At 32.2% G+C, this 24,576-nt stretch overlaps 3 protein-coding genes and 1 long non-coding RNA gene across 17 annotated transcripts; all 4 read left to right on the forward strand.

Moving 5' to 3' along the window:
- The first annotated feature begins 442 nt into the window (after positions 1 to 442).
- LOC137576164 (uncharacterized) lies at positions 443 to 20,401 on the forward strand. 14 transcript variants are annotated; one of them, XM_068289102.1, is made up of 5 exons: positions 443 to 631; positions 743 to 883; positions 19,460 to 19,592; positions 19,679 to 19,714; positions 19,791 to 20,401. In XM_068289102.1, exons 2-5 carry the CDS (start codon positions 781 to 783, stop codon positions 19,945 to 19,947), a joined length of 429 nt encoding a protein of 142 aa, XP_068145203.1. In that variant the 5' UTR covers positions 443 to 631; positions 743 to 780; the 3' UTR covers positions 19,948 to 20,401. The 14 variants fall into 14 exon arrangements, with proteins under 14 accessions (XP_068145203.1, XP_068145199.1, XP_068145198.1 ...); XM_068289098.1 differs by lacking the exons at positions 443 to 631; positions 743 to 883 and adding an exon at positions 7,827 to 7,994; XM_068289097.1 differs by lacking the exons at positions 443 to 631; positions 743 to 883 and adding an exon at positions 9,693 to 9,864.
- A 193-nt stretch (positions 20,402 to 20,594) lies between these two features.
- Positions 20,595 to 21,549, forward strand: LOC137578004 (uncharacterized). The gene is made up of 3 exons (XR_011032528.1): positions 20,595 to 20,739; positions 21,390 to 21,411; positions 21,476 to 21,549. It is a non-coding gene; the product is annotated as an uncharacterized lncRNA (long non-coding RNA).
- Positions 21,550 to 22,217: 668 nt separating this feature from the next.
- Positions 22,218 to 22,786, forward strand: LOC137578074 (venom allergen-1-like). Its single transcript, XM_068291721.1, has 2 exons — positions 22,218 to 22,462; positions 22,525 to 22,786. The coding sequence occupies exons 1-2, from the start codon at positions 22,218 to 22,220 to the stop codon at positions 22,784 to 22,786; spliced, it is 507 nt and encodes a 168-aa protein (XP_068147822.1).
- Positions 22,787 to 23,559: 773 nt separating this feature from the next.
- LOC137577686 (venom allergen-1-like) lies at positions 23,560 to 24,547 on the forward strand. Its single transcript, XM_068291223.1, has 3 exons — positions 23,560 to 23,722; positions 23,789 to 24,180; positions 24,247 to 24,547. Exons 1-3 carry the CDS (start codon positions 23,561 to 23,563, stop codon positions 24,512 to 24,514), a joined length of 822 nt encoding a protein of 273 aa, XP_068147324.1. The 5' UTR covers position 23,560; the 3' UTR covers positions 24,515 to 24,547.
- Positions 24,548 to 24,576: the final 29 nt, after the last annotated feature.

A 24,576-nucleotide genomic window follows, 5' to 3' on the forward strand; every position in this document is an offset into this window, starting at 1 on the left:
ACATTAATAAACATTATCTTTGAAACAGAAATAAGTGTACAAAAATAATCGGATCGGATAACCCGGTTGTTATGATGAGAATAAAAGAATATTTATTAATTAATTACTTAGGCAGGGGAAAAAAGGCATTCTAAGAATTGCAATTTTTTAAATTTCCATTTTGATATTTATCTTTTTAAATAAAACTGATATATCGATTACAATTATCGATGTAAGATTATTGCAGATTATTATTATTATTCAACTCGAAGATTGCTTGCTTTAAATATAAAAAATGTTCAATTTTATTGAATATGAAATCAAAGTTATTAACAACAATTTGTTTATTTAAATGGCAAATTGTAAATTCATATCTACATGGAAAAAATATCGATAGCATAGCCGCCCAGTGTTGAAACCTGTGCCAACCAGGGCTACATAACTATCCGACTGCAGTCGCAAATTGGTTAAGGACTAGCAAAATAGATAAGATATTTACGGATTAAATTTGATTAAACATCTATACTGCCATCTCTGAACGTCTGCCCAATCTTGTGACCTTTAAACGTGTCTTAACAAAATCTAATATAAACGAAATATCATATAAATACCATTTTTTGCTGCGCAACAAGTGGACTCGACAAATCAAACCGTAAGCGCCTATAATACATATATGTACATATGTACATGTATATACATATGTATACAATATATTTACAATAAAATGTGCAATCGTGTTAATAATGACTATATTCTCTTGCAGTGGATAATATTCAAGTATTCAACCTTGACGCTATCGCTATGGATTTCTGGAGCATCTTTATGTTCATTGTCTTGACATTTCTAATTATGAGCTGCTGCGGATATTGTTGCTCTAGTAAACGGCGCGGTACAGTCTTATCCAGTGAGTAATAGAACCCTTAATCTTTCTAAATAACATATGACTCATGGTGAAGAAATATTTAAATGACAAAGGGAGGAGTGCTAGTTTTAAAGTTTGAAAGTTTTCAGTTTTCTTGCATTAGAAATGTCTGATACTTTCTAGCGATACTTGAGTATATGAGGAGGGATTGTCCTCTCCATAATGCCTTCAGTCATTCAGGCATTTAGTCCCTGATGATGGAAGAAGTTACAAAACAAACTAAGAAAATTTTATTACTATATTAAAAAGTATTTACTTGATTGTGAATCGTCTGTTAAGTATGTATTCGGTATTAATTACTTTTAATGCTATTGTCCATAAAAGTACATAAGTACTTGCTTTTATTAATCTAGCCAATAGAGTTCTTTTCTATTGTATTAAATAATCAAGTTTATATCTTATCTAGGGCAAAGATTTCGCCAGACATTTTGGTGATAGCTTTTTATCTAGCTGGTTTGACAGATATTACCTAGATAGGTTTTTTTTAACACTTTGATTTGTTTCCTATTAAAAAAAATTAAATTTTCGACATTCACAAATAACTAATTTTCAGTCAACGGTTAACTGGAAAACTCATAAAGATGAAAACTGAAAATTTAGGCGAATGCATGATTTTGTCATTTACGTTTTTATTGGATGACTATTTTCCAATGCAACGTCACGAATATCTTGATAAGATATCGGTAGTTTCATGTGGGTTTTAAATCTAATCTAAATTTATATATAAACATGTCGCCCTTTGCTTAGCGGTTTTTCTTAGACTGTTGTTCTGTCTAAATTGTTGTAGTAGTTTTAAAGATTATAATAATCGATAGTTTGTTTTTACAAAAAACCAAACCAAAAGACGTCAGACGATAATTATTTTAATGTTAGAAATATTTATGGATTGTCGCTAAGTTCGATAGATTAACGCAGGTAAAAACCATTAGTTGCAGTCGCCAAATCCATACATATATTTTCATTGGGGTAATGTGAATCCCCCACAATCTTAGTTAAGAGTAAGCATTTGCAGTCTTAAACAAATGCTATTTATATTATTTGACAATTGTTTTAACTTTAAAGGCGAATGAATTATAGGGGAAATTTTTCCATTCATTTATTTCTATATTATATTGTGTTTATTTCAATTTGATAAGCCTAATTTAATATGTTTATTATGACTGAGTTGCCTATTATGACTGACGTCAATCAGATCAGTCAAAGAAAAAGAAAGTTTGATAAGCGCCCACTTCAAGTGAAAGATTCTCATCAAAACAAGATCGATTTCGCCAACATTTGTACAACTAATACTTCACTTAATTATACAGATCTTATCTGTACAAATATCTAACATTTGACATACTTAAATAAGCAAATTGAACAATTGACGTAGACAAATTCAAAGAAACCACTAAAACACCAATCTAACAGATACCTTTGACAGACTCATGGGTAATCTTATCAACCCTTTTAAACACTCCTTTATCCTGCCAAAAATCTTGAGTTTTGTTGTTACAAAAGCAAGGCAAAAGCCTGACATTTTGTGTATTTAGCATTCAACAGCAAAGCAATGCACAACTCATAAACAAAGTGAAAAAAATTGTGAAAAAAGTAAACAAAACTAAAGTGAAAATGCCACATGAAGCAGGAGCTCTTGATCTGGAGATCTCTACTATTATTTTGTCTTGCATATTTGTCATAGTCCTAGTGGGAGTATTGACACTAATAATAGTTTCAACGATTCGTAAACGAAAGCAACTAAAATTAAACCCAACAATTGCCGTTATAAGTTAGTTGAACCACAGCATGAAATAAATGGATTAAGTGAATATGTTATTTCGGCAAAAGTAAATCATAAGATCAAATGGAATATGAATTGTTCTTAAATGTTGACTCAATCATATTGCAGATCAAAAGACATCCAAAAAATTCACAAATGGTTGTCGAACTACATCGTATACCCCGGACTTAGAGGCAGCCGGAATCGATGGAGGGGATATATTTTTATTTGTTAACACCACAACATGCGATGCAGCAGAAACATATGAAACATGTGATGTCAGAAATGATTGCTGTGATACCTCAAATGATTGCTGTGATTGAACAATTAGCAGTGGTATTTTCTCAAACAAAAAAAAAATATTGCATTTAATAGAAGGAACTATGACTTTATTGCTTTTACTTTCGAATTTAGTTACTTAAATTACTTCATTGACTAAAGCCAGCTCTCCAGTTAAACGCTTTGCATTTTAAAACTTTGCAAATGGCTTTTATCATACCTATTAATTGTAAAAATGAACCAAAGGTTTTTTTAGTTTTTTTTTTTTTAACTCATTAAGATGTGTGTCATTAGGTTTTATTTTATTAAGTCTGTAAACTTTAAACCAAAAATTGCTTTGATCTAAAAACCCATCCAAAAATTTAAGATAATCTTCTTAATTTATGAGATTTCTTTAATAAATTGGGGAAAAAAATAATTTCGAATTTTTAAATTGATTTATTCAATATTTTAATAAATCATTCTTTATTGAAATTAACTGTTATATTTTTAAAATTGATAAATATTTGATTGATATTATCTAATATGCCATTTTATCTGATATGGCCAGGTTATTAACAGGAGTGTCAACGCTTTTCGATGACATCATTACTTTTTAGGCCACCTTGGTTCCGTAACGGCTTTGTTAAGACTGCCCCTAGTTTGCAATCGCCAAAAATTAGTCTGTTTTCTCATTTCGCTAGTAGGCAAGAATAATCGGATGAAAAAAATCGAATAAACGCACCCAGCTTTCGCTTTCGCTTTCACGCATCCTAAAAGTAAATATCTTAAACGAAAGCAAGCTTTCCTTACTCTGTCCACATTATCAAAGGACTTGCGCAACAAGTGGCTTGCTTTTGAATCAACAGTAAGACAACTCGGACACTCAAACAAATGTAAAATTCTATCTAATTGGAATACATTTCAGTGGCCATACCTAAGTTATCCGCCCTTATTCATCACACTAGCAACTATCATGGCGGTGAGAGAACAGATGTTCAATGAAATGTATTCGCTATATAATTGAAAAACCTCTTTCAGTTAATACGAATCTTACTGAGGGAGAGAGGACTGCTTACACTATCATTATTTGGTTGTCAATAATGGGCTTTATTGTTTTGGTTGTAGTTCTCATCAAATGTTTCTGTTCAGATTACTGTAAACGACTGGGCACCCGTGAGTAAATAAACAAAAAATATGACTCATACGTATAAAGAATTCGAAATTGAAGCCGTTTGCTGGTTTGGTTTTTGGTCTATGAGCATCTCAAAGTATGACGTAATCGTTTGAAGAATTAACGATGAGAGTCGTTGGGTGAAAGCATCGCGGGATGTTTATAGGGAGAGTAATCGGTTAGAGGAATGAGAAAATCGAAATAAAAAAATCACCACTGGGCGCCTTAAAGCTTTTTATATACACCCCAAAATAAAAAATTAATTCAGTATGAATTTGATTGACAAACCTTACTGAACTGTTTTCATTGAATACTTTCTCCAAAAGGTTTATCTATACAACAAGTGGTTTCTATTAATAACAATTCAATACAGTAAGAGCATAAGAAATAATAAGTTAAAAAATTAGTTATAAAATATATTTGCCTTACAGTGTCTAGGTACCACAGTTACCATTCTAATAGTAAACCGGATATCCTTTATGTCATAATACTTGTAGTGATTATGATTATCATGGGCATATACGAATGTTGTTTTAAAAAACGATCAGAGCCCGAAGTGGAATCTCGTGAGTAGAATTTTTGGGTGTGGTATATTCCTAGGGGCTTTTGAGATGCATTATGTAATTACAAATCTTTTAAGCAGCAAATATATACATAATATATTGAAATTTTTTATTTAATTGTTTCTTTATTTTTTAGTTTTTTTGTTGTGGTTTTTTCATACTTTAAATTTAATTAAAGTTATACTCAAATGTTTTTCTTGCCGGCTTTAGTTCTAGCCTCGAGCATTTTGTTTGTTATTTTTTGTTTAAATAGCCAACACATGTCGTGTTTTTTTTTTAAACTGCTATTAAACATGCCATGCATCTACCTAATTATGATAAAATCAACAAATAACCCTCACTTTGTTCATTTCTTGTTCAACTTAGACCTCAAAATGAACCGTATTTTTGGGTGTTTTAGTGGTGATAACTAAGACTAATCGGTGCTTCGCTGCGATAGGCAAACTAATCGGTGCTTTAAACATTCGGCTTAAATAATCATTCAGTTGAAATGTGATTAAAGAACCAAACAGAAGAGTTGTCGGTTCAGAACCTTGCTAAAAACAATAATAAAATTGAAGCAACAATGACAAGTAAAGTGTAAGTGTCACTGCAGCGGCAGATTTAAGGCATTTAAACTATATAATTGGAATATTTTGTAGTGAACGTGGTACGATCTTTCTTATTTACTTTGGAATAGTTATATTGGGTATTTTTATCATTGCCCTTTTTGATTATTACTGCGTTTCCAAATACTGCAGGAAGGAAGAGGAATCGCGTGAGTACTTTATATGACTCAAAAGCTTTTAAAAAAAAACCGTGAAATAGAAAAGTCCCTGGAGTTATACTCTTTTTTATGCAACAATCCTTTTTTGACTTGACGCCAAATATATTTAGTTTTAGTTTTTGAACTACACCGAACGGTTGTCGGGGGGACGAACGGCAAATCATCCAAACAGTAAGATTTTTAACAAACACAAAATTTCAATACATATTTGGGAGTATCTTACAGTGGGTTCTTATCATTATCACCATCATAATGGGCATCCCAACAATAACAACAATCCGCATGACCCATTAACGACTACCTTAATAACAATTGGCATACTTGTATTTGTGATGTTTATGATTTGCTTGTGCTATGGATGCGACCATTTACTGTCCAAAGATCGTAAGTAGGCTCTCTTTTATACATACAGATGTTGGGGAGCGCATAGTTAGGTTTGCAAGGACGAGTTACTTTGGGTTTTTTAGCTTCTTTGGAAAATACTGCAAAAAGGAAGAGAAATCCCTGGAGTATTTTATTGATTAAGTAAATGAAATAGGAAAGTCCCTGTGGGTGTCTTGTTTTTTGCAATATGCGACTATCCTAGACTAGAATATATGTATACATATTTAGTATTAGCTTCTTAACTAAACTGAACGGTTGTCTGGTAGACGAAAGGCAAATTATCCAATCAGTAAGCTTTTCGCAATCACCAAATTCCAAATCAATTTGCATAATTAGTAGTGTCTTGCAGTGGATTATTCTTATCACCATCCGAGTCAAGAACAACCCAACAATCATCCGGATATCATCTTTATGACAAACATTATATCAATTGGCATTCTTATATTTGGTGTATGTTTCATGTGCATGTGCTATGGATGCTTCCATCTACTGGTAGAAGATTGTAAGTAAGAGTTCTCATTCTCTACTTTAAGTGGCACAATTCCATCAAGTTCATGGCTGGAATTTTTTAAGAAAATCAGATTTGAAACATTTGTTTTGCTATTTTTGCCCATACCAGGTAAAAAATCATGCTGCTGCTCAGAACTCTTTAAGTAAAATCATTTGAACTATTTTCTATTTATGCCATATGACTCAGAGGCTTAAAAGAGAAGCGAGAACTGTCCTTAGGTGTGTCTTTTTTTTTTTTTTTGGTATCTTCATTACATGCCAAGGGCCAAGCCTACAACATTCAGTTGTAATTTAACTAAACAAGGCAACAGGACTTTTGACTGTGAATTGGAGCAAATATTTCCACTTCTTTATGTGACCATACACTAAAGTGCCAAATATTCTTCAGTTTTCTGTGCTACAATTGTAAATGCATCATAAATATTTACTGTAAATCAATATAAATGGAATATATGTAATACATATGCAGGGCATATTCCATAAAAACTAATACAATATGGACATGTTGGACTGGGTGTTTATCTTAGTTTTTGCTGGCTTGACTCTTTGTGGTGTCTGCATTAATCTATATTGCTGCTCTAGCAAAATAGCAAAAGAGGTTTCACAATGTAAGTAGTATGAAGGATAAGCCTTTTATCAAGCTCTTTCAAACTCAGTAATATGATGTTTCAAAATCCCTATAAGTATGCTATAAAACTCACGTCAAATCTTAAGCTTATGAGCTAATACGGAAACAATATTAAAAAACTTTACTGAACCTCTAAGCAATGCCATTGTCTATTACATATCTGAAATACTTTGCATGGTGATTGCCCTTAAAAAAACAAAAAAAGGATATGGAATTTTGATTAATCTTCTACCAATATTTTTGTTGTGGAAAACGTTGTAAAAAGGAAGAAACGCGTGAGTAGCATTAATATTAACCATTCTGACTATAGAAAAGATGACTCATTTAGTAAAATGAGCAAAGTTAATGGGAGTGTCTTTCCCACAGAGAGATTCTTATGATGTAATTCTGAATAGGAAAATTCTTTATTATTACTTTTGTTTTTTTACTTTCTCTTGTCCATTATATAGTAATTATTGTTAAATTCTTATGTTTATTAAGTACAAACAAATTACGTACATGTGTATGTTTCTATTTTGTTGTATTTAAACAATTTAGCTCTTATCGTTTGCATATAACTAGATAATTATATTTATATCTTATCTAGAGATATTTGTTAACAGTCATTATGGTCTGATTGTAAAATGATTTTTATTATTTAAGCGATATTATCCTACAGATTTTCTCCTGATTTGCATTTGCTACTCATTAATATGCATATTTTGTTCAAAGTTTTACCTTGTAGCTTTAAATGTTTTACACTTTTACCATTTCTCTAACTCCCTCCCACTGAATCATGTGCTCTCCTTCATATCAATTATAAATTTATTTTTACTTATAGATAAGTAAAATAAATTAGATATCAATAGACAACATACAACTTCAGTATACGGTCAACTGCAAAACCTCTCACATCGCGAATAAATATAGAAATATAAGCAAATGGACGAACTTGCCATTTGGCTTCCCATTGTTATAATTTGCGTGCTGATAATTTGGATAAGTATTTTCTTACGTGTTCAACAACAACGTCGACTTGGCCAATTTGCCAATGCTCGTGTGGTCGCTAGTGGTAAGCCAAATCCTTTAAGATCTTGACAAGATGTCAGTAGTTTCAGGTGAAATCTAAATCTAATCTGAATTCAAAAGCAAGTGTACAATAAAAATAAATAAGTCGACATTTGCATTGCGACTTTTTTTTTCCTTCTGATAATTGTTTCAATTGAAGTGATTATAATTATCGAATTTTTCGTTTGTTTTTGGTTTGCTTTTACAAATTAGCAGTGGTTTTCAATATAAAACGTGAAACTCGACCAATTTACGTAGTCCGTTTGACGTCAGGCCGTGTTATGGACATGCCCATTAATAATTATTATTTTTGTATTAACAAATATTTATGGATCGTTGTCGACAATGTTTTATAGATTAACCAATAAATCATTTAGGCCTTTTACGAAAATTATTACTTACGGAACCCAAATCGATATCGTTGGGTCTAAGAAATGACCTTGCTGGTAATAGAAAATTCTCACTCTTACAATACGATTCGGGTTTAGAATACAATATTTAAAAACACTTTTCAATACTATTATCTCTAATTTATAGTAAAAATAGTTGAACTTTTATTTAAGTACTTTAATTTTTAATCTATCCAAAGAATCGACTATTGCTTAACCTAAACACAAGAGTGCTTAAGTATTTATAATTTAATTTACCATTTAGAATCAAGATAGGTTGAAGAGTAATTGCCCCAATACCTCCCAGGTATTGCTACATGGTTACCTAAGTTCAATTACCTTGAGTGTAAGATCCATTTCCATTGTCTTTGCAGTTCAAGTGGCTTTCACAGAAACCTATCTAATGCACAGTGGTACAAAATAGAACTTTAACTTCAACAAAAATTAAACTTCATGACATTTCAACAGAAAACAATAACAAAAGTGACTAGCAACTTTTTTTTGGAATAGATAGAACTAGTAGTTAGTTAGAAAAGAAACCAAAAAGTAACTCAGAAAATAATAAATCAATTTCTAATGGTTTATTTTTAATAATTAGACCACTGTGTGGCTAGGGGAAAATTTTGTATATTTTTCCATCGAGGGTTCCATTTTTTGCTCCACTTTTTTTTTCGTTTCCTTCGTCGTGATAAGCTTAATTTAATATAATTATTATATTTGACGTCAATTAGATTGTCGAAAAAAGAGTAAAGACGAGAGTTATAATAGAGATCTTGGATTATGCCACTTGAAGTCAGAGATTTCCATGATATTTTTATTGATAGATATAGATGATATTAGCAAGTACTTAATTATAAAGATCTAATCTACATGAATACAAATTAAACAATTGACGTAGACAAATGCAAAGGATTGTAAACTTTCGATGACCACTTGAGTGGTTTTTATGATGCTGACTATGTTATAATGGTTGTGACTGGACTATGTTGTGGGTTTCGGGTTATAATCAGTTTTTATAAGCCAAAACAATTCTGTGACGTCACAGCATAAAACACACGCTTGCAGATATATTCACAGACATGCGGCTAATCTAATCAACTCCCTTAGACCACCCCAACAACATTTGTGTCGATAAATCTTAAGGTTTGCTCGAAACGAAACAGGGACATTTCATGTATTAACCATTTAACAGCAAAGCAATGCACATCGCATCAAGAAAGTGAAGAATATAACGTGGAATAACGCAAACAACGTGCCACTCAATGAACAATCCTTAAAGACTGAATCATATAAGTAGAATAAAAGTATAATAATAAATAAAAGTAAATATGCCACATGTACCGGGTGAAAAGGATCTGGAGATCTCAACAATTATATTGTGCTCCATTTTTGCCGTAGTTCTGTTGGGTGTATTGACATTAATAATAAGTTCAATGATACGTAAACAAAAACAACGACAAATGGCCAAATCAGTCATCGACTCAAGTTAGTATATCCCATGATTGTGTGTGAGTGTTTTTGTTGTAATTGCATGAGTACATAGAACACCAATGCATCTTGAAATTATGGAAAACTTATAAGTGCATCTCCTAAACTAAAGACTCTTAAACTAAAGACTAAAAAAGAATGCATTGTCCTCATAATTAATTTTTAAATATTGATCACTTTTTACTACACACTTTTTAAAAATTTTTCTTGTTGTTCACATAATTATATCTGAAGAAATTCAAACTAATACTTTCAAAATAAATTAAGAGATTTCGTTTTGCTTCAGGGTGGTTTATTAGAGATTTGGATTTGTTCAAGCAGCCCAAAAGCATGCTACAAAAATTGCCTATATCAATTACTTGACTGATGATCATTAACAACTAGACATAAATGAGCATATAGTTAAGCACAATAAAACAGTTGTCTTTATTTGTTTAGCTGATTTTCGTTGTTACTTTGCTTCTTTTTCAATATTGTACTCAACTTTTGGTCTAACGATTTGTCTGCCCGTCCGTCGATTGTGTCTAGCCAAAAGGTGTAGTGGATTCGGTCATGGATTTGTCGCCTTTGCTTATATTGTTTAGTTTGTTCATTCTCCTTCTAATGCTACTGAAATCAATTTATATCTGGCACCAGTACAAAATGAATGCAAGTGAGTTTAATCCCTAAAATTGAACTAAGCAGCAACAGGTCCTTGTACTTGTTTGCTCAAGCCTTTGGCAGTTGGGTTGGGTTTGTTTTTCGCAACTTATTTATTATTGCAACTTTGAATGTGTCTCTCATTTGGTTTTGTGTTCGCCAACGTGAGAGTTCAACGTCTTTCATAGCCAATATAAGTATATATTTCATAAATTTAATGATTTGGCTTGCCTTTTTGCCATTGATAGTGTTTGTATTTCTATTTGGTCTTATAACCATGACGATTTGCTGTCTACGCTGTTATTTCTATCTGCGTATGTGTAGACAGATCTTTAGTTATGCTGGTAAGTGGATTGCTCAACCGAGGTATTTCCCACAAAGATCTCGCGTCAATTCGTTCGTCATCAACAACAACTTTAAGCTTTAAGTCGCAGAATTCAATCAGTTCAACTGTTTCGTTCGTACCATTTAAACGTGTTTAAAGACAAAATGCCTTACAATTTTGAACATGATGATCATCCTGTTTATCCGCTGTTGTGGCCTGGATTTAATCCTCCGCAAAAGGATACCTCATTTGATCTATCAAAAGAAGGAACACTTTTCTGGTCAATTTTTGCCATATTTCTTGCGTTATTTGTGTTTTGTGTGTGCTTCAGTATTTGTTGTCAATGGAGGCGTAAAAAATCGATCATAAAATCGAATCCGTGTTTTGAAAGTATGTGTGATATATTTTTTTTCATTAATTTATAGACTACTAATCAGCTTTGGTGTACTAATGATATAGAACAAATTGAAAAAAGTGTTTGTTTATTTCTTAAAGAAATAAAGTCTAAAAAGCTCTGAATTTTCTATTAATAAGTCATTTGTTTATTGTAATTATGCAATAGTTGCCTGTTGAAATAATTTGATTGCTTTCTCAATGTTTATTTAGTATATTCTTTTAAGTATTTCCATATGTTATCCAACTTATGATACACCTCACCTACCTCTTTAAACTCTTTGTAGTGGTATCAATCACTTTCACTGTTCTTCGATTCGGGGCATTCATAAAATTACTCAAGACAAAATGTTTCACGACGTGTAAATGATTTGCATAACAGCTGTTGCCTTATTATTTACATTTATTGCAATATTTTTTATTTAGCAATAAAATTTTGTGGATATGGACTTTAGGAATTCATTTATATAAGTTGCCTTGGAGCAACGAACAATGTTTTATGACAGAAAAAGACACTACAATTATTATTTTTTTAAAAAGCCAAAGCTATCAAGAGATCATTATGACTCATTCTTTAAATATACAATTGTAGAGTCTCGTAGTGTTCATCCATTTTATAAACTTTGGGTTTATCCATTGTTTGCATACACTAACAAAAACAAACGCAAGGTGTATTACTTTTTGTAATCGCCTTGGCTAGGAATAGAACTTTAGGTCATATAAGTTCATTAGTTTTTGAAAGAATTTTCATTAATTGTCTATGAATTCAATTGTACAGAATATCCTTATAAGATGATTGCTCAAAATATAATGAGAATCGAATAACTATAACCTATAACCTGACATTAAAAGTTCAAAAACCAATTAACAAGCAAATTTTCATAACTTTTTATTTGTAATTTTGGCTAAATTCGAGATATTTAGAAAAAAAGTGTTCAAAGTGCTGTATATTTGTTTATGGCTGACAAAAGCAAGAGTATTTAAATGTCATGGTCATGGATCAAGTTAGCTAGCTAAGTTTTGTCGCAGCATTCAACTGGGTTTATCAGTAAATTATATAGATAACAGATAATGAAACTCGTATTTCCCTTTTAAAGCAAATGATTCAGTTGACATTTTCCGTTCTTAGCATTCAAACGAAAGTGTTTTGGAAAATGTCTTACGGTGGTCTAATTCCCAGTGATTTAAAACTTCATCAACCATTTTGGGAAGATGAGATATTTATTGCATTTTTTGTGGTATTGAGTTTGATTATTATGTTTTACTGTGCCGTAAATTCCTTTTGCATTTATTGGAGACGCAAAAAATGCAAGAATATATCCGGTTCGATAGTGCCATGTATGTAAGATTCGATATTTGTAAGCTATTTACAGGAATTTGTGTAGTTTTTTTCATTATAAGCGATTTTCTTCTCACAAAAAAGCATTACGAGTAGTTTTTACGTTTTATGAAACTCTTTGATGATGCATTCAAGTTGCATTATCTTGAATATAGCTTCTTAATTCTCTATTTTCTATGCAAATATTTACCTGTCTGATGTCTTTTATTTATCTAAGATAAGAGATCTAAGAGCTCGTGATGGTATTGGCTTTGCGAACGAATAGAAAACAGTTTTCATCCCTTACTCTTTATAATCGGATGTGCTTAAAATGGGTACAGATTGTGATGATATAGATTCATTTTTAGAATTTTTGTGGGATGAAATTTTTTTAACATTTTGTGTATTGGTTAGTGTGGCTCTTTTGTTTCTATATTGCCTACCATTTATTATCAGACATCTCAAACAAATAACCAAGGGAAAACGCAAAGCAAGAAGTATGTATGATTATTCTCATTGTTATCTGTTTATTAGGTTTACATATAAAAAGTGTTAATCTGGATTCTATATTCTTTTACTGTGTTTTTCTCTGATGATGCATTTTCTTTTTCATAATTTCACCATGTAAACCCATGTAACTTAATCTTGCCTTATTTATCTAAGATAAGATATCTAAGAGTTTGATATGGAAATATGGTTTGAAAACAGTTTTAATTCCATACTCTTGTTGGTCGGTTGTGCTGGTTTTGGCCCTAAGGATGGGTAGAAATTGTGATGACATTGTACCACATTTGGATTTTTGGTGTGATTTCAGTTTTACAGGAGTTGTAGTATTTATTGTTGCCGTAACTTTCATAATATGTTTTCTACCACATATTATTAAAAACATTAAAAAAAGATTCAATGTAAAACGCAAAGCAAAAAGTATGTAATAATTATTATATCTGGCAAGTTTCGGTCATGATTTCTAAACAATTTAAATTTTAAAGATTTGTTACTCGGTTTATAACAGATAAGTAGTTATAATCGTACGTCTTTTACTGTCTTTACTTATTTTCTGATGATGCATATTCTTTTTCTAGTATTGCGCGTCTATTACCTCTTTTAATAGAAATTCCAGTTTTAGTTCATGATGTAAACCCATGTTACTCGATCTTTAGTTTCTTTCATTGGGGAATTCCGTTCAACTCAATGGAAATTAGATGTTAACTTACGTATATGAGTCATTGGATTCTTTGTGGTTTAAGCTAATGCTAAACCAGTTTGACCAGATCGAATGGTTTATGAATTTTCCAAGTGATTATCGATTATTTTAGAACATATTGGCGGCTACTTTTGCTTCAATCAGTTTCAATTTGAAAAGTGCATTGATTGGTTGTGATTACTTAAACTAAAATGGAAGATTTTGCATGTTTTACATGTTTTTTCGAAATGTTATGCATTTGTTGTTGCGAATACTCAGCGGGACATAAGAAAAAAGATTGTAGATCAGCCACACGTAAGTGTCTTTAAAGTGAAATGAATTTTTTGGACCCAAACATATGAATGTAAAATGTTGAACAAGAAACTATTTTTATATTAAATTTAATTTGGAGATTTCACATATTTTAAGAGCCAATAACATTTTTATCTTTTGAACAGGAAAGAGTAAACTGTATTTGTTTACTTGTGTTAAAAGTTTATATAGTTATTTATAGTTATTTTTTAAGAGTTTCTTCTGCCTTCTAGAAAATGTTGTAGCTTGTTTTGGAGAAAACATCCTCCTTGTGGACATCTGTGAAGTAATGAAAGATAGATTTTGCAGATTGCATTTTTCTGACACACAATAGTACAAATAAGACTTAAAGGAAACACATATTTAAGCTACTGATAAGAAAATGATTCATCAGGCTTTGTCGCATTTTGTTTTTATAATTAATGTGGCTGTTGAAACTTAGTCGAAAACATTAAAATTTTCTACAACGAAATTGATAATTTATTTTCATTCTAAGTTCTGCCATTCAAAAGTTCTATCACAAAATAAAGTCCCCACAAAAATTCTTAAATTATGAGGCCAATGGTTTTAGTTCCAAAATGAGAATGGAAATTTGTATACAATGTCTATTTACATTTACTTTACATAATCGTTTGATGGCTTATGACAAAGTTTGAAGGCTGACTCTTATCTGAGAATGAAAATTATTCATTTATTGGTTATAAACAAGATCTATTGCTCATTTTGAAAAATTATCAAAGAATATACAATTGATTTCTCCTTAAAAAAATAAACATAAGTGAGCAAAAGTAATGAGTCAATTTATGACTTAGACTCCTTCGTTTGCTGTTCTTAGGGTTCAGTCGAGTAAGTTACACAGAGCCGAACCTTTATCATGTATAGACTTTTGAATTACAGAGTTTAAAGATATTTTCAAATATTTTATTTTCTCAGTTCAAGTGCTTTTATCGTATCGTTCAAACGCACCTTCAAGAACCTCGAAAAAAAAAAAAATGTATAAAAACTTATATTATGATAATATTGAAAATTACGATGCAATAATGAGAACAGTAAATCACGTTGTTAGTTATTATAATAAAAACGCAACTAATTTTAAATCGGAATCTACAACAACTCTGAAACCTGAGGTTAATGAATATTTGGCGTTTTCGTTTTCATATAGTGTTTACCTTGTTTTGATTGTTTTGTTTTGTTGTCTCTGCTTTGTCTATTGTAAATGTTGCTATTTTGGCAACAACAGGCCAGTGGAAAGTATGTGTAATTAAGTTTTAATATTTATATTTTTCAAATTTTATATTACTTTATGTTGGTAAGCTATTTAAATATTTGTAAGCACTTCTCAATGGACCTAACAAAAAACAAGTAAGGAAGATTACGCATACGACACGTTACACCTAAATGAACATTAAAGAAAGCTAATAAAGCAAATTTATTATTTTTTCACATTTAGGGGATTCTTCTTTTGAATTTGTTTCATCTTTAGCAAAATATTAGTTAGTCTTAACCAGAGAAAGAAAAACCAATGGAAAATATCTGTGATATTTACTTGAAGTTATGTTGTCTTAAAATTGCTTCTATTCGCTATTAAAAAACCCCATAATGAATTCCATAATAATAATTCAATTTATGAATAAATCACATCCTAAATATCATGATATATATTATTTATTTATATGTTGTGGTCGACTCAAATCCATATATGTACATAGATATATTGAGAAAGTTTAAGGAAATATGGATATTATGACTATTAGTCATAATATTATTTGAAATCACAAGTTCTTTCTTTTTACATATTCTAAGATTAGAAGATTAGCCGTAAAATTTATGAAACACGTACATATATTTTCTCTAATCGTAGCTTAGTTTCTGTTAAAGCTACAAAAAACAAAGATTATACAATCTAGAAATTTTTGTTTTTTTGCATTTATTTTATTTCTGTCGACAATTTTATCAAACCTTTATTTTCATCGGTTCTAGGTTTTTATAAATTTTGTTGTTTTTTTGGAAGTTTACTGGATAAGCAGTTTGTGTTCCATTTAAGACCGTTTCTGCTTATTTTGTTGGTATTATAGAATGACTCAGATTAAAATACGTCACATCTGAACGAAAACATTTTTCTAGTTTTAAATGTGTGATAAATCCTCCTTATAAAAATATTTCATAAATACTGAGATTTTGATTTGTTCCTTCGCAGTTAAAGCGAGTCGGTTGTGACATTCAAACGGGATTTAAGCTAATTTTTGCTAAAATGGGTAGAAGAATTATTGTTAAAAAAACATACAGGGCCCCAACCAATTTTAAAGCTAAAACGTATACAAATTTAAATGTGCATATCCCTGTAGTCGTGCCACATTACACTACCACATTAGATGTGTCTGGAAGCTGGATATCGACTGTAGAGACGTCTACCATTTGCATTGCAGGCGTTACTCTTTGGATTATTGCACTTTTTATATTGATCTGCTGCTGCAGTAACGAGGAAGAAGAGATTATCGAGATAGAAGAAATTGATTGTAAGTGATAATATAAATATTAATGAAGAAAGACAAAAATGAATGATTTCAATCGAGGCCCTAAATTTCTAAAGGGTTGTGGAGGTGAGCAATATTCTGAAAAACTCTTCAGTTTATCTTAGCGCCAAGACTCAAAAAATAAAGTTTATGTAAAGTGACTTAAAATCAAAATCGGAGGAACCGGGTCTACGAAATTGAATGTCTTCGTTGTGTTTCTTGTACTTTATTGGTGGATTCGACATTCAAGTGGGAGGAAATGAATAGTTCTAGCATTGGTGATTGTAGGTTGAACTATATAATCGTGTTTTAAATCCTTTGAAGGCAGGAAAAAGGGAAAAAGCTAATCCAAAAATTGTCGACACTTTGTTAAAAACGGAAATTTGTTTTAATTTCCATTTCTATTCCAATGCCTTCAACTTTTAATCCCATGGTGTGAAATTTTTTTAGTTCAGCAAAGTACAAAAAAGCCAATAAAATTAGAAAGAAATCTATCAAAATTTCAATTTTTAAGAAACATATCAAAAACAAAGTTTAAATTGTTTTGTTTGACTTTTATAGCATACGTTAATCACTTTGAACAATAACGCATTTCAATGAAATGATGTCATATAAGGAGTTTTGTCAGGATAATTAAGATCTAGTATAAAAAAACACTTGAATTTCTTTAAACCTTCTTACAATTGATTAGTTATTATGAAAAAAATTGACTTAGCTTTGAGTTGTAAATTTATTAAGTTGCGTGTAGATTATTTGTATTGTTTATCTATTTGATACTATTCAATATTTATATACCCGACTGGGACCCATTAAAATGTCAAGTCATGGAGAAGAAGATTCAAGTAAATCACTATCAAGTGGTGAGAGACTCTCGAGGATGACTTTCGCAATTTAGTACGTATTTTTGTGGTGAAAAAGAAATCTGTGGACCGATAAGGATCCCCTTTCCCTCAACTGTATTAATTTTGTGCTATATCATTGAGGTGAGATGTCTGTCTATATGTGGATTAATGTGATACGCATTTAGGGTTTTACCAATTTCCTACAACTCTTTTTAGGTTCTCGGGGTCTAATGAAAATGAAGTTCAAATTGCTCAACATTAATCTTATTGATGTGGCTTAATGTTTGACCTTTCAATGAATTGACTTTAGTTCAATTTGATAATTCATTATGAACGCTACGATATTCGATCTATTTCAATATTTAACACATCGTCTCCATTTCAATGGAGAGACCTTCGCATTGGAAGTATTCACTTTGTTGCTCTTGGTTGTTCTAGTGGCAGCTTATGCTCTGATTGTCGGACGTGAAGATAATAGTTTCAGTTCATTGAATAATACTGTGTAGAAAAGTCGGTTAAAAATGTATAACTATTTCAATGAATCAAGCAACTATACGATTGAAATTTATGATCACGCGGTTTCGGCTAGACGTACCTTTGTTTTTGCCATTTTAGCAAAATTTCTTGTAAGATTGATATTGGGCATTATAGCCAGTTGTATTGTGTATAGTATAGTGTATTTAAAGCGTCGTCGATGTCGCATACAGGCCTCAAACAAACCGCTAAGTAAGTGTTTACCGATAAGTGACACTGGCTCTCTTTCACTCTTTCTCCCAGCACTCTTGGAATCTTTATCTTTATGGCCATTATGTGATTATTGCATTGTTTTCTATGAGAATATCTGCTAGTTTAGGATTGTTGTTAGTCGTTGACCGAATTCTAGCCAGTGCATATCGCTAATAATACTACTCAATAACAATACATATTAATATAATGGATAGTTCGGGCTTATATTGGATTCTATTCTTTACATTCTCAATATTCTTTATGACGTCCATGGCGGTATTCTTAACGCGTGGACGTAACCAAAGAGCTCAGCTAATGAAAGGTGTAGGTGTGTGTATAATGTCAAGTCATAATGTGTGTATAATTCTCACCTTAAGTTGTCCAGCGACTTTGTTCCTTGATCTTACTTCTTATCGATAGGGATGCGAATGTGGCTAAATTGTGTAAATTTTAGTATCAAGTCAAGTGAACTTGAATTGGTCAAAGTCAACAGCTTTGAAAAACCAAATGAGGCTTTAATGATTGTCCTTACTTGCACCCACAACAGATATTTTGGGGGATTTTTTTGTAATATTATTATCATTGAAACTTCTTCTTATAAGTGAAAATTGATTTGACCATACAAATAATAAAACAAATGAAATTAGTTTATTACCAACAGCGACAGGGTCAACTGCCATGGAGGCCTATTTCGTTCCAATCATTTTCTTTATAGCTGCTTGTTCGTGTATGTTTTGCTGTTGGTTTATATTTTTGTTGTGCGCAAAAAAGCTCCATTTGCTAAGAAATGCTTATCATGGTATGGAAAAAGTTTTCGAATATTTTGTTATATTTTTTTCTCTCTGTTACTGTGAAAATAAGCTATAAACTGGGCAATTTTCATCGTATATCATTGGGCTCTATAATCTTTATAAAATTGTTATCTGGCTTATCAGCTAATGAGAAAGAGAGAGAGAGACTCGCAAACCAAAGAGAGCTAGGATTGATTAGCGAGACAAAGTATGGTAAAGTACTTTAGACAAAAGTGTCGAGCCAATTGACAGTTGGTTGTTGGCCTTTCCATTGATAACGTGTCGAAAATGGAGGGATTTTTTATAGCTTTAATAATTGCATTCTGTATATTCATTATTACATCAATTGTGGTTTGCATTAGACGCAAACAAAAAGCAGCCAGGAATGTCGGCTATACCATAAGAGAAGGTTCAGGTAGTTCACAATATGTGTATATATGATATATATGATTTCCTCTTACAACTTGTTGATGTTATCAGGAGACAGTATGAGTCATTTGTTTATTTTTAGATAATATTTAATGCTTTCATTTCGCACATTTCTTTTTAGCTCCTGTGGTCGTGACCTCTGCCACACATACGGCTCCTGGTGGTTATCCAGTTACTCAATTGCCACCACCTGGCTATCCACCAAATCCTCCCAATGTCTATTCTCCTGCACCATATCCAGCTCAGACAACGGGGTAAGTGTTTGACATTCAAATTTGACTTGAGTCAATTTTGTGACAAAATACGAATTATTTTTTATTTTTATTTTTTATGTTTGCAGTAATGTGACTGTTCAAATGCCCATGCCACAACCAGGGTAAGTTTATCAGTAAATCGAATTGTTGATAAGTCGACATTATTAGTAATAACGCTTTTGTTTTCGTTCGTTTTAGCATGCCCACACATGGAGTTACTCCATATCCGCCCATGCCGCAGCCTGGCAGTATGAATCCTCCCTCATATGATATGGCCGTTGCCAGTCCGGGACCCAGTGTCATACCGTCTAGCTATGAGAAGCAAGCGCCTTATAATCCCACCTATGGACAATAGAATTTTTATGCATCTGAAACCAAAAATTGAAGACTGGCGATGCGACTTCAACGACTCATTAAAACAAAAAGAAAAGAAAAGAAAGCACAAAAAGTTGCAACTTTATTTATGAAACGAAAGGAAGTAACTAAAAACAAAAGTCAAATGTGTTTTTTACTTACATAAAATATGTATAATTAGCTTTATCCTGTTTATTGTTGCTTAAAAAGTATTTTCTATAAAAAGTAAAATGTATTCCATTTATTTTTACACAACCAAAGTGAAACAAAGTAAAAAAAAATCATTTTTTTTTGCTTTTTTCGTCGATTCGATTTAAATTTTTGTCCTTAGACACACACACACAAAACACACGATTGTGATGTATGCATATACCTTTTAAGTGCTTTAATTTAATTTATATATACATACAAATACTAAGATGAAATAAAAAAACGAAAATAATAAAACAAAAGAACTTTAAATGGTTCAACACATAAATAATAAGTGTTTTCATTATTAAACTCAATTATCATTCGTATTTAGTTGGAATCGCTTATCAAAAGAAATAATAGTACATAATACATAATAGATAAGTAACAATGTAGATTAAATGGAAGTTTATTAAGCAATGATTATAAAGATCCGACTGTTAGTTGGTATTTTGTTCTGCTAGCAACGACTTCAATATGATTTGGTTGTATATTGCGATTTCTTTGTCTGCTTTCTTCCTTCTGTATAATATTTATGTTATAATTCACAATTGTCGCGTGCGACAACGTTTAAAAAATGTGGATCATATCGTTGTTGTACAAGGTTTGTAACCATTTCGATAATGCTCAAGAACTGCAAGGACTTTAGTTGCACTTTCCATTTCAAATATGTTTTTCTGGTTTAAAAATTAATAATTTGACGCCAACGAATTCAAGTAAATGAAACATTTAATACTGAATTATAAAGTTTTTAATTCTTATCTGGCAATAACGTATCAGACATAAAGTATTATTAAATAATAACAAGAAAATCTTTAAACCGATTGATAATAAACAATATTTTGTTATGTAGAAACAATAAAATAAGGTTTTAAGTGCATTTCAGTTACATAAAAGCTTAAAAATTCGAAGGATTGTTAATTGAAATGAAATGGAAATGAAAGTAATACTTAAATTGTTTAAATAAATCGGCTCAAAGGTTGTCAAGATCCTTTTTTAAATAACTATATAAACTTCACTGCATCCAAACTGAAAAGTTCTCAAAATTATGCTAAGAAACAGTAAAAAAGGACGTGATAAATCGAAAGCAGAGAATTGGATGCTTTGGTTATTCTTTTGAATAGAATATAATGTAATGCACTTTATCTAAAAATATATTATCTTTAGGTATATAGTTAAGTAACTGTTTAGATATTTCTTCATGAAAAGTCAAATAATTTCCTAAAATGCCTTTTCTCATTTTTTATTTCACAGAACCTTCCGGGCCAAATTCTGGGTAAGTTGTAACATATGTTTCTTTTTTATTTCCATGTACTTATTTTATTTCAATTTTTTTACAGAAACCCAGAGCAGCATCTAGAACCTGGAGTATATGTCATAACGAAAAATGAAAAATAAAAAGTATAATTCAGAATATATGTACCTACTTATTAAGAGTGAAAACATGGTTTCGTATTTGGAATGGTCTTCTATATGTCCTTGACTGCATAATCATGGGTGAAGTCGTATGAATATAGATCTGGTGGCATGCTAGGGCAATGATTTTGCATAAAAGGACAGCTCAACCTAAGAGGGATAGCCTCTGTTTGAGCGTCACTAATTCCATCTTAACGGCTTTTGCATTCAAGTAAAACCAATTGGTTTTCAATGCATCTAATGCATATAAAGTCCATCAGTTTAAGGTAGTCTTTGTTTTGTATTTCCAGCAGGTGGTTGAAACGGAAAAATGATGTTAAATCTGCTATATATAATATTGATTCTACCCATTGGCATTCAAATGTTGGATACTTCTTTAGAAAACTTTGCAAATGGTTTTCCAAAATTGTCCTGCCGGCCAGATCTTTGCCCAAAAGAAAAAATTAGTTTGGGTTGCATTACCTCAGAGGTGGGTTATAACACTTTACACCTTACACTATTCATTCCTATTCATTTCAGTCATTTTCCAAAGCTTGTGGCTCTAATATTAAAGTTTGGCATGTTATTAAAGAAATGCGACAGGGTATACTTAGTACTATAAATACGATGCGCAATTTGGTAGCTAGTGGTGCAAATAATTTTTCTGTGGCTGCTCACATGCCAGTCATGCACTGGGATCGCAATTTAAGTCTCTTGGCTAGGGTTGCTCTGCGACAATGTGATAGCGAGGGTCGCTACTGTGCCAATACAGAGAAATATAATTTTGTGACTACCACTGAGATCAGCAGTACATTGGAAAAGTCGCATTCCTTGCTAAAACATGTCCTTAACAGATTTATGCCTACGTGGCTTAATGATATCTTGGGCTGCCGAATGGATTCTAATAATCGTATCGTGCCAGTGGATGAAGGGTGAGTTCGAAAACCTGCAGAAATAAAGAAACGAAAACTTTTGCAAATTTCTTGTTCTGTAGTCGCTGTGTGGGTCACTATGTTCCATTTATCGAAGACAAAGGAAATCGCGTGGGTTGTGCCATTCGAAAGCGTTTTACGCCTGGCAAAGACACTGTTACACTTCTGTGTCACATCTCCAGAGCAAATGTCAAAGATATGGTACCCTATGAAATTGGAGAAACTCCCGGTGACAAGTGCAATACTGGCCGCAGCCGTTTGTATACAAGTCTCTGTTCCGACGCCGAGATTGTCGATGCCAATGCTGTAGAAACTAAAGAATAAACCAGAGGGCCGGAGCTAACTTCGACCGCGTCAAAGTTTGTATACCCTTGCAACTTTTTTGGTAACTCTTTCCTTACCTATTAGACATCAATGTGGAAAAACGTTTTATCTAAAAAGGCTAAAGATTGCCAAAGAACGGCCTACAATCTTAGCATAGGAAATAGTTTTCAACAGATCGTTCCTATGGGAGCTATATAATATAGTCATCCGATCTTGATCAAGGTCGTTTTTAGGCGTAATAAACTCTCTTATATTAAGTTTCACGACAAAAGCTGAGAAAATAACGAAGTTAAAGAGAAAAGCCACTGTTCGTGACTTTGGCATTTGTATGGGAGCTATATGATATAGTGGTCCGATTCTGCTGAATCCGAGATATACAAACTGTGCAGTATATACAAGCCTACATGCAAAATTTCAACTCTGTATCTCTAATAGTCTAGGAGGACTTTGCGTTGATCCAGACGGACGGACGGACATGTCTATGTAAACTCGTCTCGTAATGCTGATCAAGAATATATATAAATCATATGGTCGGAAATGCTTCTTTCTATGCGTTGCACACTTCTGACCAAAATTAATATACCCTTTTTGCTGGGGCAATGATTGGGCTTAACCTAAGAGGGATAGCCTCTGTTTGAGCGTCACTAATTCCATCTTAACGGCTTTTGCATTCAAGTAAACCCAATTGGTTTTCAATGCATCCAATGCATGTAAAGTCCATCAGTTTATGGTAGTCTCTATTTTGTATTTCCAGCAGGTGGTTGAAACGGAAAAATGATAATGTTAAATCTCTTACATATAATATTGATTCTACCCATTGGCATTCAAATGTTGGATACTTCTTTAGAAAACTTTGTAAATAGTTTTCCAAAATTGTCCTGCAGGCCAGATCTTTGCCCAAAAGAAACAATTAGTTTGGGTTGCATTACCTCAGAGGTGAGTCATAACACTTTACACCTTACACTAGGTTCTAATAACCTATGCCTATGCTATTCATTTTAGTCATTTTCCGAAGCTTGTGGCTCTAATAATGAAATTTGGCATGTCAATGGTCAAATGCGGCAGGGTATACTTAGTACTATAAATACGATGCGCAATTTGGTAGCTAGTGGTGCAAATAATTTTTCTGTGGCTGCTCACATGCCAGTCATGCGCTGGGATCGAAATTTAAGTCTCTTGGCTAGGGTTGCTCTGCGACAATGTGATAGCGAGGGTCGCTACTGTGCCAATACAGAGAAATATAATTTTGTGACTACCACTGAGATCAGCAGTACATTGGAAAAGTCGCATTCCTTGCTAAAACATGTCCTTAACAGATTTATGCCTACGTGGCTTTATGACATCTTGGGCTGTCGAATGGATTCCTCTAATCGTATCGTGCCAGTGGATGAAGGGTGAGTTCGAAATCCTGCAGAAATAAAGAAACGACAAGTTTTGCTTACAAATTTCTTATTCTGTAGTCGCTGTGTGGGTCACTATGTACCATTTATCGAAGACAAAGGAAATCGCATGGGTTGTGCGCTTCGAAAGCGTTTTACACTTGCGAATTCGACAAACACTGTTACACTTCTGTGTCACATCTCCAGAGCAAATGTCAACGATATGGTACCCTATGAAATTGGCGAGACTCCCGGTGACAAGTGCAATACTGGCCTCAGCCGTATGTATATAGGTCTCTGTGCCGACGCCGAGATTGTCGATGCAAATGCTGTAAAAACTGAAGAATAAAATATATGGCCAAATGTTCGATTGTGTGACAAATTAATTGATTATTTTTGGATTGGTTGTGT

Source organism: Drosophila tropicalis, unplaced genomic scaffold, assembly GCF_018151085.1.
Source record: "Drosophila tropicalis isolate 14030-0801.00 unplaced genomic scaffold, ASM1815108v1 contig_593, whole genome shotgun sequence".
NCBI lineage: Eukaryota > Metazoa > Arthropoda > Insecta > Diptera > Drosophilidae > Drosophila > Drosophila tropicalis.

Excerpts from the sequence above, each read along its gene's own strand:
- LOC137576164 (XM_068289090.1), top strand. The coding sequence starts at position 16,289 with ATGGGTAGAAGAATTATTGTTAAAAAAACATACAGGGCCCCAACCAAT. Across the intron at positions 19,593-19,678 it reads TATCCAGCTCAGACAACGGG|TAATGTGACTGTTCAAATGC; the intron begins GTAAGTGTTTGA and ends TTATGTTTGCAG. Across the intron at positions 19,715-19,790 it reads ATGCCCATGCCACAACCAGG|CATGCCCACACATGGAGTTA; the intron begins GTAAGTTTATCA and ends CGTTCGTTTTAG.
- LOC137578074 (XM_068291721.1), top strand. The coding sequence starts at position 22,218 with ATGCACTGGGATCGCAATTTAAGTCTCTTGGCTAGGGTTGCTCTGCGA. Across the intron at positions 22,463-22,524 it reads ATCGTGCCAGTGGATGAAGG|TCGCTGTGTGGGTCACTATG; the intron begins GTGAGTTCGAAA and ends CTTGTTCTGTAG.
- LOC137577686 (XM_068291223.1), top strand. The coding sequence starts at position 23,561 with ATGATAATGTTAAATCTCTTACATATAATATTGATTCTACCCATTGGC. Across the intron at positions 23,723-23,788 it reads TGGGTTGCATTACCTCAGAG|TCATTTTCCGAAGCTTGTGG; the intron begins GTGAGTCATAAC and ends TATTCATTTTAG. Across the intron at positions 24,181-24,246 it reads ATCGTGCCAGTGGATGAAGG|TCGCTGTGTGGGTCACTATG; the intron begins GTGAGTTCGAAA and ends CTTATTCTGTAG.